The sequence below is a fragment of the Labrus mixtus genome, chromosome 11 (genome assembly GCF_963584025.1).
Source record: "Labrus mixtus chromosome 11, fLabMix1.1, whole genome shotgun sequence".
Lineage (NCBI taxonomy): Eukaryota > Metazoa > Chordata > Actinopteri > Labriformes > Labridae > Labrus > Labrus mixtus.
The window spans coordinates 21376225-21388290 of NC_083622.1; the positions used below are offsets into that span (position 1 = coordinate 21376225).

Here is a 12066-nt window from a genome sequence, read left to right on the forward strand (position 1 = left end):
TATTATCCTATCCTATCCTATCCTATCCTATTCTGACTGTGGGGCTGATAAGAGTCTGGGTTATGTGGGGGGAGGGGGGAGGGCAGTTCATTTCTTTGACATACTGCTATCTTGTGTTTTTAGGTTGTAACCGTTGTAACAGGTGTTATGTAAGTTTTTCATTTTGATAAGCTACATTTTTGTATGACGAGATGCATTCTTTCTCTTTGGCACTAATTAACCAGTGCAATGCAATGTCTGTTGTATTTGAAAAATAATGCAATTTTGATCCAAGGAAAACTGTTCACATTAGAAAAATATTTTATTTGTTTTTTCATTTATATACAAGTTCCCAAAGCCATCTTTTTTTTCACATTTTCAGAAGAATATATATATAAACAGGCATGTTTCTGTCCATTGTCCTCTGTGATATGAAGTCAAGCAAAGTGCATCCTACACAGTACACCGATACAGAGAGAAGGTTTACAGCAATTAGATAAAAAGACATTTTAAGAAGCATCTGTAACCGATGTTTCAGGCTGCAATATGACAACTTGGTCGTCAGCCGCAGCATCATTATGATTGTTCAGATTTCTGTACATACTTCCCAATGTGCAGCAGTATACTAAAACTGCATTTTTTTGTGTATTCAAGTAGGTCTGCAGAGCTGCAAAAAGTGCCATCCAGGATCCAGTGCAATAACAACAGTGGTGTAGTAATGGTCACTAAACTGATACAGTAAGGCACATGAAGTGAAGTTCATAATTACCATAAACCTAACAAAAGATCCACCCCCTTCACCCTATAATACAAAGTAATAAATGTTATCTAAAATGCATCACTCAGGTCGTTAGGTATTATTAATAAATGTATGATTGAAGGTCAGTTCTTCCAGAAAGTCTGTTAATATAAACCTGAGAAGTGCCTGGGCCTAATGCCCTCAGTACTTTTTAATTCCAATAAGCAACAACATCTCCATATGAAGCATTTATCATCAACACTCATCCTCCCATGATCACTGATTTTTTCGTCATGTTTTCAAAAGTGCTCAGTTCCTTTTCCTTTCTTTTCTTCCTTTATATGTTTAGCAGCTACATGAAAATCTCCTCCGAAAGTAAATATAAAATTTGAAAAAATAAATAAATGAACTGAATAAAATAAGATAAGTGCTTGAATTTAAATAAAGTATCTTCCTTCCACACCTACACATTCAGTGTATAACTTTTGGTACGTATTCTTATTATCCTACGAAACCACAACCAGTAAAGGCCCATCATAATCATCCAGTAAACCACGTAGGCCACGCAGCCAAAGACCAGAAACTCAATCTCTGCTTTCTTGGCTGGAGTTGACCAGTCCATTTGACTCTCCTCGTAGATGGTGTAACCCATCCCCCCTAACAAAATGGCGGTCCACACTGACAGAGGGAGGAGGGGAACATAGTTCCCTACAATCTTACGCCTGCCCGATGTCCCCCAGCTGCTTTTGTTCATGGTGAGAATGGCGAAATACTTAGCAGGCAGCAGACTGGTCATGTACAGAACTGAGTACAGGGACATGAACACCATCACAAAGTCCCTGCGCAGGATGCAGGCGTAGGCCGCTTTCACCAGCCCGATCAGCTGGATGCAGCACAGGATCCACAGGATGTCCCACAGTGTGCCGGTCCAGAACAGCTGGATGATGGTAGCAGTGACAAAGAAGGGGAAAATACCTGAAACAATTGACTCATAGGTCATCCAGAGGTGGTGCTTGTGCCACCACATCGCGTTGAAGAGCCACTCGCGGAAGTAAGATTTAGTCCAACGGGTCTGCTGGTTGAGCCAGCGCAGAAACTGAGCAGGTGTCTCTGTGTAGCATTTAGAGCGGGCTGTGTATCTTAGAAAAGAAAAAAAAAAAGAAATGAGACTCATTGCACTCATTTATCATGACAGCAAAGATAACACCCTCAAGATAGCTGTGTTTGATGTCATTCTGTCGAGCAACGTTGATAAGCAGAATTGTAAATTAACGAATCTGATGCCATAACTTATAGGCCTAAATTAGCTGACAACAGCAGTAAGAGTGTACTTTTAGTCAAAACTTGAAAAATTACAGCAGTGTTTGTCTACCAATATGGTATATCATTTTTTTCATCACACTGGTAACAGAGGGGTGTACTGTATCAGCCAGTGCTCATGTCTATGCATCAGAATCCCTAAAGGGAAGGTACAATTAGAATCTGAACATCTCTACTAATAAGCTTCTTACTTTGTGGCGTAGCCCATGCTCAGCATGCGGTTGGTAAGATGTCTGTCATCCCCAAACGTGCAGTGAGTCCCCAAAAACATCTGATTGTACCAGGACTCCAGAAACTGCTGGAGGAGGTCGTTCCTGTACAGACCTGTAACAAAACATAGACACAAGAAAAACACAAGTTACAGTGAGTTAGAACCATGACAACCACTGCAATCATTACGCTGATGCACATCACCCAAAAAAGAATTGTTTGTTGTTCTTACCAAGAGGTCCACTGATGCAGGACACACAGTCAAAGAAGGACTGGCAGGATCGCTCGATGTTGAAAGCCATCCAGTACCTGAGGCTGCTCATGAAGCTGATGAAAGAGTCTTTCTGGTTGAGGATCATCACATCTCCCCCCACAGCACCGTACTTATGGTTGCTTTCCAACACTTTGCACAGCTCTATGGTGGCCATAGGGTCCAGCTTAGTGTCTGAGTCACACACCTGGTGAAGAATGGAGAGACTTATGTAAGAGAGTGTGATTTCCTTTGAGCAGAGTTAGCTTAACTGAAAATTCCCCAAGATTGTAAAGTGTAAAAGAAACCAACATACCTGTATGTAGTCCACTGAGTCCCCAAGTGCTTTGAAGGCTGTGTACATCACTTCCCGTTTTCCGCCCCACTTCTGCATGATGCACACACACCTTGTGGTTTTGATCAGCCGCTCTACCGCTTGCCTCTGAGGGTCATCTACCATAATATAATCAGCCTCCTCCCCAGGACCAGTTTCTACATCCTGCTGGCCCTGGGCGGGGTCCCATGTATGGTAGTTGTTCTTCCACACGAAAAAGCCCGGGTCTTGGTCAGCAAACACTTCTCTGAACATGTCCATCATGTAGCTGTCATCTTCTGAGTTGCCGTCTATCACCATGATGATGCGCAGCATCTCCGGCGGGTACTTGAGGGCCCTGACAGAATTAAGGCACTCTCTCAGATAGACGGGGTCCTCCTGGAAAGCCGAAATAGTGAAGCCAATGGTTTTAGTGTAGGTGCAGTCCTCCGTGCGAGCTTTCATCCGCCGGTGCTCAATGAAGGCGAAAAAGCTCTGGACCAGCACGTGGAGAGTAAGGAGCAGTCCATAGAAGCCAAAGGAGATGATTCCGTACGGGGAGGTCGCTAGTTGGAAACCTGCCACATAGGCCCAAATCATCACGCCCAAGACCACCAGAGCGAAAAGGAAGGTGAGGACGGCGCGGAGTATTGAACCCAGCTTCTTTAAATGCGGTTTCAGCTCCATTGTGTTTCTTGATCCCTAGGGGACACAAAGACAGCACATGTTAGAAAATGTAACATGCGTAAACTCAGTGTGGATTGAAGAACACATCTGTAATAAATTGAATTGTTTGTTTTATGTGGACTTCAACAAGACACATTTACTACACCCGGAAATACAAACAGCTTTAAAGTGAGTCAATTGTTTTTAAAATATTGTGTTACAAGAGTGTTAATCCAATAATGTACATCACTAACATCTGTGTCCTGTTGTTTTAGAACACATGTCAAATACAGGAGTTACAATTATATGTTTTTTTAATTCTTAATAGGCCTTTTTGTTTTTTAATATATTTGATCATATTCAATATTACAAATTATCCTTTATAATATGATCATCAGCTTTTAAAAAATATGTTTATTGCGAAGTTTTAAAGTTACTTTTCTTTGCTAGGATACAACAATAGACTGTAAATATTCAGCGTTACAACAAAGAAATCACCTTATTCTCAGGGATAACTGTAGCTGACCAAAAAAAGTTGCAACTAAAGCAGAAATTCACACCTTAAAACCTACTCTATCCAAACACAATGTTAAATAACGCACAAGTTTAAAAACAATCATATGACTTCAAAATCTGACTTCATTGAAATACCCTACTATTTGTAATAAATTATGTAAACTAACTTGCCATGGCCCTAAAGAAATTGCTTGGATTTAAATACCACCCTCAATTTGCTATAAATGTATGCTTTATCACTCCTCATCATTTAACAAATAATTTATCAGCAACTCAGCAATTAAGATTTAAAAAACTAAAAGGATAAAATAGTTAAATGTAATCCTACCTGATGTTTCAGTCCCCTTGATTCAAATTTGCGCTACATCCACTTGCTGTTCCTCTACTCTGGCGACTTGGAGTGAAGTTAGTTGACTTTATAAGCTTCCAGGTGGGAGACCACGTGCGCGCTTTTTTATGTGTTGGGAATTGCGCGCGCCCGCTGACTCAGCCCCTGAGTCAGGAGGCGGTGGTCCTGCCGGCGGAGGGCGGTGGTCCTGCCGGCGGAGGGCGTCAGTGTGAGCGGTGAGCACTTGGCTGCTTTGTTTTTTTTTTATAGACAGTATATATTTTACCATGGAGATGATAGTAGCTGTAGTGTAGACAGTTGTTATAGCCTACTGTTATGGACCTGTTCCTAGGGAGGGTTTGTGGGCGCTGCCATCTTGTGGTGGCAGCAGGTACTGCGGTGGCATCCAAGAGTCCGCTTCCTCCAGTCTACTGCGACAGCTCTCATTGTTAGACAGCTGATGATGATGGAACATTCATGAGGAGATTTTAATAAAATCAGTTTACTAGTTTTAGTGTGAAATAGGCCTACATGTCTTTAGATATTCATTTTGCATGTTTGTCATTTTGCTAAAGCAGCTGGACTGCAATGACATTTTACTAAAGAGGAACGTTAGCCTACTAGATTTCATTTCATTAATCACCTGGCGAGGGACTACTAAACACCACCTACAAGAGGTGTGGACTCGAGTCACATGTCGTGGACTGGACTCCAGTCACAGATTTGATGACTTTAGACTCGACTTGAGAAAATTACGAAGGACTTACTCGAAAAAACTCAGACAGTGTCAAAACATACAATGAAATAAACTCTGTACAAACTGATGATGAAAATTACAAAAAGGAAGAACATTGTACAGTAAAGGTTAACAACAAAACCCTTTAACTAAAAGTGGACACTGGTGCTAAATGTAACGTAATTTCCCTCGACACATTCAAAGAGAAGAGGCACACGTAGAAAATGTACGGTTAAGTAAGTTAAACTTGTGGCTTACGGAGGAGATACGATCAAACCGATTGGTGCAGTGACTTTACACTGTAGGGTGAAGGAGCAACCATATGACCTGCAATTTCAAGTTGTGGCAGAGAATCCATTTAAGGCCGGATAGCCTAAGGATTAAATTGGTCACCTTCAGCAAAGAGGTATTCTGCCAAAACACTGTCCCAGACCAGACCCCGCCACAGAAAATGCTCAAAGAATATGCAGAGAGATGAATTTGGTGACTTACCTGTGACTTACTCAGTGACAATAAATCCATAACATAACACCAGCTGTCAACCCTCCACGTCGCATCCCGGTGGCAATGCCAAAAAAAGTGGAAAAAGAGCTCCAGAGAATGCAAGCTCTGAGAGTGATTGAACCTGTGGATGAGCCCTCAGAATGGGTCTCCATCATGGTTGCCACATATAGAAAAGAGACTGATGATGTTCGCATCCTGCATAGGTCCAAGAGACTTAAACAAGCCATTAATGCGCCCTCACCATCCCATGTGCACAGTAGAAGTGGTTTCTACACAAATGTCAGGTGCCACTGTCTTCTTCGTGCTAAAAGCTCCTTTTGGCAAATCAAACTGGATGACGCCTCATCTCTCATCTCCCAGATCCTGGGGTTTTAAGCATGTGGCAAGCAGTCCCGAATACCCACAGTCCAACGGACTCAGTGAAAGAGCTGTGAGGAGTGTGAAAAAACTGTTAGAGACAACAAAAAGAGATGGAACAGACTTCTATCTGAACATGTAAACATACAGAACATGCCCCGAGACAAGATCATCCTCACAAAGACTGTTGTCTAGACAAACTTTAACAACAATCTGCAAACAGCTGTTAATACCAGCAGCTAAAGCCACAGCCAGCGTTAAAGCCCAGCTCTCAAAGAAGCACAAATCACAAAAACAAAGCTATCTATGACAAGTCCAGCAAGCACCAACTTCTTCTTCTTCCATGTATTCGACAAGGTCTGGTAGAGTTTCTAAGCCGAACAAAAATTACCTTAACTAGAAATAATACAAAGGATATATGAACCTGGATATGTGAAAAGGCGTCCGCTTTTTAAAAAGGTGTCATCCTTTTTCCTTTTTCCATACGATTGTATGTAAAAAAGGCGCTGGCGCTGAAAAAAAGAAGTCAAGTGTGAACACGGCCTAAGTTATTATTTCACTTAATATTCATTTAAAATGCTTTGTTTACATTACTGATGGCTAATGACCAAAGCTAAAAAAGGGGGGTTGTACACAGTTGTACTGCTATACTGTTGTGACCCTAGAGTGTTGCCATACTCAGTGTAAGTATCGCAAGACTTGTAACACAAACGGGACTGGGTACCTGTTGTCATGGTCCCAGTATGTTTGTCTAGCACGCTAACATTCATGTGAATAAAAGATACGTCTGGAACTCATAATGACTCAGAGTCAATTAAACTACAGTTGCCTACACTTTCCATTGTTTTAAGCCATTTGTTAAATTATTCGTCTCCACCCAAGCTGCATTACCATTAAATGTGCACTCAACATATGTTCTTTAAACTGGAAGCATTTAAACCTTAGGTTTTTTCACTTATTATAATCCTACATCTTGATGGACTTTTCTCAACCTTTCTCAGAATTAACATCAACCTGGACTCATATCACAATCAACTTCCAAATTTAGCCAGTTAGTGCAAAAGCATTTGAAAGTTACTGTCAGTTTCATTCAAAACATAATTAATATAATTATTATATCAGAAACTGTGGTACATTGAACTTAATGTAGCTGCTCAATCAGATCAACCATTAGAGAGAAGAGACTTTCACTGCAAAAAACTGCAATAAACCTTTAGGCGAGGTTCAATGCTGCCCTCTGCTGGCTTCTGTGTGTCACTACAAGATAAAAAGATTTGAGAAAAAGTAAAGTAGTAGGAAGAAGGGGACAAAAGAGGTCTTAGTTTTAACAGGAGAAGAGTCAAAGCTGGTGTCAGAGAGTCAGAGGAAGTCCGTCCTTTGCACTATTTATTTCTGACTCCAGAGGATTAAAGCTGCCGCTTGTGATTCAATGTGTTGCTGCTGCCACTGTCCTGTCCTAACCATGATTACATCCCTGGAGAGTATCTTAGGGAAATTTGTTGACCGCTCATGAAGGTCCCCACCCTAAGCCGCAAAAGCTGGCCGCGCAGTCAACATGCTTTATGTCGGACTGGAATAGAAGCCACCAGCAGCTGATGTCATGTACGGAGGCAGTGCCAGTCCATGTGTTTTGAGACAGGGATCTGGTTTGACTTAAAGAACATGTTATTATATGTTGGCTCTCTCTGAGAGATCTGTGTTGTATTGATTTGCTACCCAATACTGTGCTGTAGATACAGTAGATGTGAGGCCTGGTATTTTGCATCCTGAACTCTAAGTATGTATGTTGATGATATCTGTGTCCATTTGTCATGTTAAACTCAAAATGTATCAGATAATTAAAAACACATTTCTAAAAAAAAGTATGTTTTTTATGTTCTCTTCTTGCTCTATATTTTTGATGTGTTTTTTTAAGATTATAGTGTCAAAGTGATGTTTTTTCTTCTGATATGTCCCTGCTAATCACTGAAATCACAGGGAAAAGCCGTGGCCAAATCAAGACCACGTTCTGTAAAAGACGTTCCAGAAGGAGGAGGAACCTTTAACCAATGTGCCATAACTTCTGAGTCGCTCATAAACATGGTTTGTGGATTTCTGTTTGATTCAAAACATGGACATCTGTGTTGCCAGAATAAACTTCCTCTCCAAGGCCAGAGAACCATGAAAAAATAATTCAAGAAAGAAAATGCACCATGCAAAGCAATGAGAGCTATTTATTGTATGAGTCCTTAGAAACCTTGTTAGGTCTTTATTTGGTGGTCAAGAGAAAGCTCAGTGACTCACTCCTCTGCTCCGTGCCACACCCTGGCAAATAAAATCCACTGAAATCAATTTGGGATTTTTTTGGATTCACAAGTGCACCTGATGCCTTTTCATCTGACTTTTTTGATAAAGAACACTTTCATTTCTAATTAACACAAACCTCACATTACCATCATGGACCTTCTATATATTGTAAGTTTGAATATTTCAATGAACTTCAGCTGAATCAGTTAGTAAATAACAGAAGAGCCTGCTGTCTTAGTGCAGCAGTGCTCTACAAACAGTGATTCTGGTGAGTAACTAAAAGGGAGCAACATTTACACTTTCAGCCCACAGAGAGCAGTGTAGCCGTGTTTTTTTGCCTGTCTTGATTTACTGTTTGCTGGCTGCAAATGTCAGGTTTGTTCCTCAACTGTTCTACGCTCTACAAGGCATATGACCCATCTGCACATAAATGGTAAAGTCATCCTGAGTCACTGAGATTCAAGGAACTAGCAATGTCACACAGTTTGTTATGTCTTTGGCATTTTGACTCTCAGGCTAAACTAAGCTATGAATTATGGTACTGGGCACACCACACACATTAACAAGACAAGACGCATAACACCTCTCTGTAGGTTTACAGCTTTTTAAAGTGCATGTGTTGAGCTTTAGCTTATTGAAGCTTCAACTGAGGAGGCAGCTATGTATTTCTCTTAATACAGGGTTTTCAGTTTTAAATAAATAGCCTATCCTTTAAATGACACATTGATATACATGTATAAACCACACTGTTCACACAGATCATCATCATGTTCATTTTACTCTTGTTGCCAGATCAAATGTGAATTGTTTGACAGCTTTCCCGCTCAAAAAGACGCCATGATGTTCTTGATCCAGGAGATGTAGTTGCACACTTTAGTGTAGACCCCAGGCTTGTTGCTCTGGGCACAGCCCTTACCCCAGGACACGACACCTTGGAGCTCTCCATCACACATCATGGGTCCCCCAGAGTCACCCTGATAACAAAAAGACAAACGGGCTATCAGTGCTGGCAGAAGCTTTTTTTTTTTATTCATGCGGTAGCTACCTTTTTCTACATTACCTGACAAGAGTCCTTTCCCCCCTCCAGGTAGCCAGCACAGATCATGTTCTCAGTGATTTGGAAAGGATATGCATTAAAGCATGTGTCATCACTCAAGAGAGGGACCTCCAGACATTGCAGCTTATGAGGAAACTTTGCTGGATGACACAAGAAAACATGATGCATGTCCATGTGCCATAAAGGGATTACAAATACTTTTGAAGAGAGTTTTCAGCCTGCTAGTACTCACAACCCTCGTCACTGGGACGGATACTTCCCCATCCAGAGATTCGGCACATTGTTTCATCACTGGCGCACTTTGAAGGAAGTCTAGCTGGGCGTACGTAGCTGTTCAGGGTAGCTGGTCGACTTAGCTTGATCAGCATGATATCATTGTCCTGTGAGCGGGAGTTGTAGTCAGGGTGTTGGATAAATTTGGCAGACATGATGTGCTGTTCAGTCCCTTCAGGTTCAAAGATGTCATGCTCACCGAGTCGAATTTCTATATCTGACCTTGGAGAAGAAAATATTTAAGTCAGTTTGTACTTTCTCTGCTTCTCCAAATGAGAGTCGTACAATCACAATATAAATGCATCAACGTAAAGCAGATGCTACAGTTTTGGTTTTCTGGCTTCGTTCTTACTTGGATTTGCAGTGTGCAGCAGACAGCACCCACTCCTCAGACAGCAGGATCCCACCACAGTAGTTGTACCCCGTAAAGAGAGATACTTGGTGGGGTACAGAGTTTTTTGGACACTCATATCCTCCAACTATCTTGTCCTCATCCTTCAGAGCAACTGCAAAAGTTAAGGAAAACAGAGAAGAAACATGATTACGGTGATTAGGCACCTCAAATTAAAGTTTGTATGCAGCAATTAATGCCCGATCACAAGACGTTTTCAATGTCTATAAACTCTGTACTGTACCTGCCCCTCCAAAGAGAGTCAGAAGAAGGAGCAGCTTCATTCCTGCAGATGAATGTGCTCTCACACTCTCACTTTCAGGTATTTTAGTCCTCTTATCTCATTTCTCCCAAGGTCTTCTATCGTCAGAGGTACACATTAAACACCAAACATGTGTTACATTTCCCCAGAACGCTTAGTTTTATGTATGGGGAAAAACAAACAAAAAAAATTCTATCCTGGGTAAAGAACCAGGAAAAAGAACTTGGATAGGGGAACCGATTTAATTGTATAAAGTGGTATTTGGAATTCCCCTTTGTTAGTCTGCATTCAGTCAGCACACTTTGCATGTGTTTCTTTCTTTCTCATTGTTTTCTGTGGGGTTTATTTCTGGTTGTGTGATTTTAAAAGGCAGTTTTTCACCAAACTATGTCACCATGACAATGTTTGTAACAAAAGACTTATTATGAAATCACATACTGGATGTTACGTGAGCACTGTGAACCAACTGTCACCCTTGTGTATGTTGAGTAAATCTTTGTACATTGGTACTATATGTGGTAAAAGTAATCATTTCTCAACAATGAATGTTCTGCTCCCTTTTTAAAAGACAGGCCTCCTGCCTATCAGCAAACAACTGCTTGGAGAGAGTGGAGTGGTTTTGTATTAGATGATATGATGCATTTTATTAGCTTAGTTCATTTGAAAACCAGGATAAAAGATCATCTATTGAGTGTATGGCTTGCTGCTGAACGCTGCTGATGTATTGTATGACGTAATTTCTACTTGTTATTGGTCTGTTCTTGCTTAGTTCTATGCGTGTCATTTTGTGTGGCCAGAACTCCCTTGTAAAATAAATTTTGTATCTCAATTAGAATATTCCTGATCAAGCTAGCACAGAAATAGATTACCTCTTAATCACAACTTCCTTTGACGGTTTCATTTTAAATCCTGTTTTGTAGTTCAATGTGGTTAAGCTTAGGAAAACAATCCGTCTTTTTCTCCTCCCTCACTGGTTTCAGTTAATAAAATAAGTGTTAATAGAGGCATAATTAACATATTTGCTTTTTCTTATAAGACACTTGGAGGCTCTTATATGAAACTTATCTAAAGTTTATATACCAGTCATAAACATTAATAAGATGTTTATTAACATTAATAAGTGTTAATAGAGTGTTAATTAGACTATAAATTCATTCATAATAGGCTTGTAAGATATTAATTATCACAAAGAAACGTGTTTATAGACCACTTATCAATGTCCAAAAAATGTTTATTGACATGAATAATACTTAATTAGGTTCATATTAATGCCTTATGAAGTTGAATAAATCCTTTATTATGCACTTATTAACAGTTAATAAAGCTCCTTTGCAGCTGCTGGCTCTAAAGTGGGAACACTGCTTATAAAGATTAATAACTCTTTTATTATGCACTCATTAACAGTTCAGTGGGATTAGGGTCCACATGAATCAATTATTCTATTAAACTTCCACTCAACAGTTTTGGAAAAAAAACTTGCTCTTACAAATACAAGTAGGGGCAACGTTGGCGCAGTGGTTAGTGCGCGTACATGGGGTACGCGTATGGAGGTTATAGTCTTCCAAGCAGGCGGCCCGGGTTCAAATCCAGCCTGTGACTGCTTTCCCGCATGTCATTCCCCACTCTCTCTCCCTGATTTCCGACTCTATCCACTGTCCTGTCTCTCCATTAAAGGCACAAAAATCCCAAAAATAAATCTTAAAAAAACAAATAGTTTTATCTTATTATTAGTATAAGATAAAAGAATTACATTTCAGCCCAAGTATTATCTTTAACATTAACAGGAAACAACATCATAGCAGTTTACACATATGCACTCCGGATAATATCTAGACAATTACAGGAGGAGTGCTCCAGAGATTCTCCCGACCTAGCCGTT

The 12066-nt window shown here is 40.4% G+C and overlaps 2 protein-coding genes across 2 annotated transcripts; both read right to left on the bottom strand.

Moving 5' to 3' along the window:
- Window positions 1-277: 277 nt before the first annotated feature.
- has1 (hyaluronan synthase 1) lies at window positions 278-4433 on the bottom strand. Its single transcript, XM_061050837.1, has 5 exons — window positions 4322-4433; window positions 2815-3513; window positions 2481-2706; window positions 2230-2362; window positions 278-1857 (listed from the first exon to the last, which is right to left on the bottom strand). Exons 2-5 carry the CDS (start codon window positions 3496-3498, stop codon window positions 1182-1184), a joined length of 1719 nt encoding a protein of 572 aa, XP_060906820.1. The 5' UTR covers window positions 3499-3513; window positions 4322-4433; the 3' UTR covers window positions 278-1181.
- A 4530-nt stretch (window positions 4434-8963) lies between these two features.
- On the bottom strand, window positions 8964-10326 carry LOC132984151 (trypsin-3-like). The gene is made up of 5 exons (XM_061050838.1): window positions 10170-10326; window positions 9887-10040; window positions 9494-9756; window positions 9265-9401; window positions 8964-9178 (listed from the first exon to the last, which is right to left on the bottom strand). Exons 1-5 carry the CDS (start codon window positions 10207-10209, stop codon window positions 9029-9031), a joined length of 744 nt encoding a protein of 247 aa, XP_060906821.1. The 5' UTR covers window positions 10210-10326; the 3' UTR covers window positions 8964-9028.
- Between the last annotated feature and the right edge of the window lie 1740 nt (window positions 10327-12066).

Coding starts and splice junctions, on each gene's coding strand:
- has1 (XM_061050837.1), bottom strand. CDS start 3,498: ATGGAGCTGAAACCGCATTTAAAGAAGCTGGGTTCAATACTCCGCGCC. Junction 2,707..2,814: donor ACTCAGTGGACTACATACAG/GTATGTTGGTTT, acceptor ATTCTTCACCAG/GTGTGTGACTCAGACACTAA. Junction 1,858..2,229: donor AGCATGGGCTACGCCACAAA/GTAAGAAGCTTA, acceptor TTCTTTTCTAAG/ATACACAGCCCGCTCTAAAT.
- LOC132984151 (XM_061050838.1), bottom strand. CDS start 10,209: ATGAAGCTGCTCCTTCTTCTGACTCTCTTTGGAGGGGCAG. Junction 9,757..9,886: donor GCTGCACACTGCAAATCCAA/GTAAGAACGAAG, acceptor TTCTTCTCCAAG/GTCAGATATAGAAATTCGAC. Junction 9,402..9,493: donor CCGTCCCAGTGACGAGGGTT/GTGAGTACTAGC, acceptor TGTGTCATCCAG/CAAAGTTTCCTCATAAGCTG.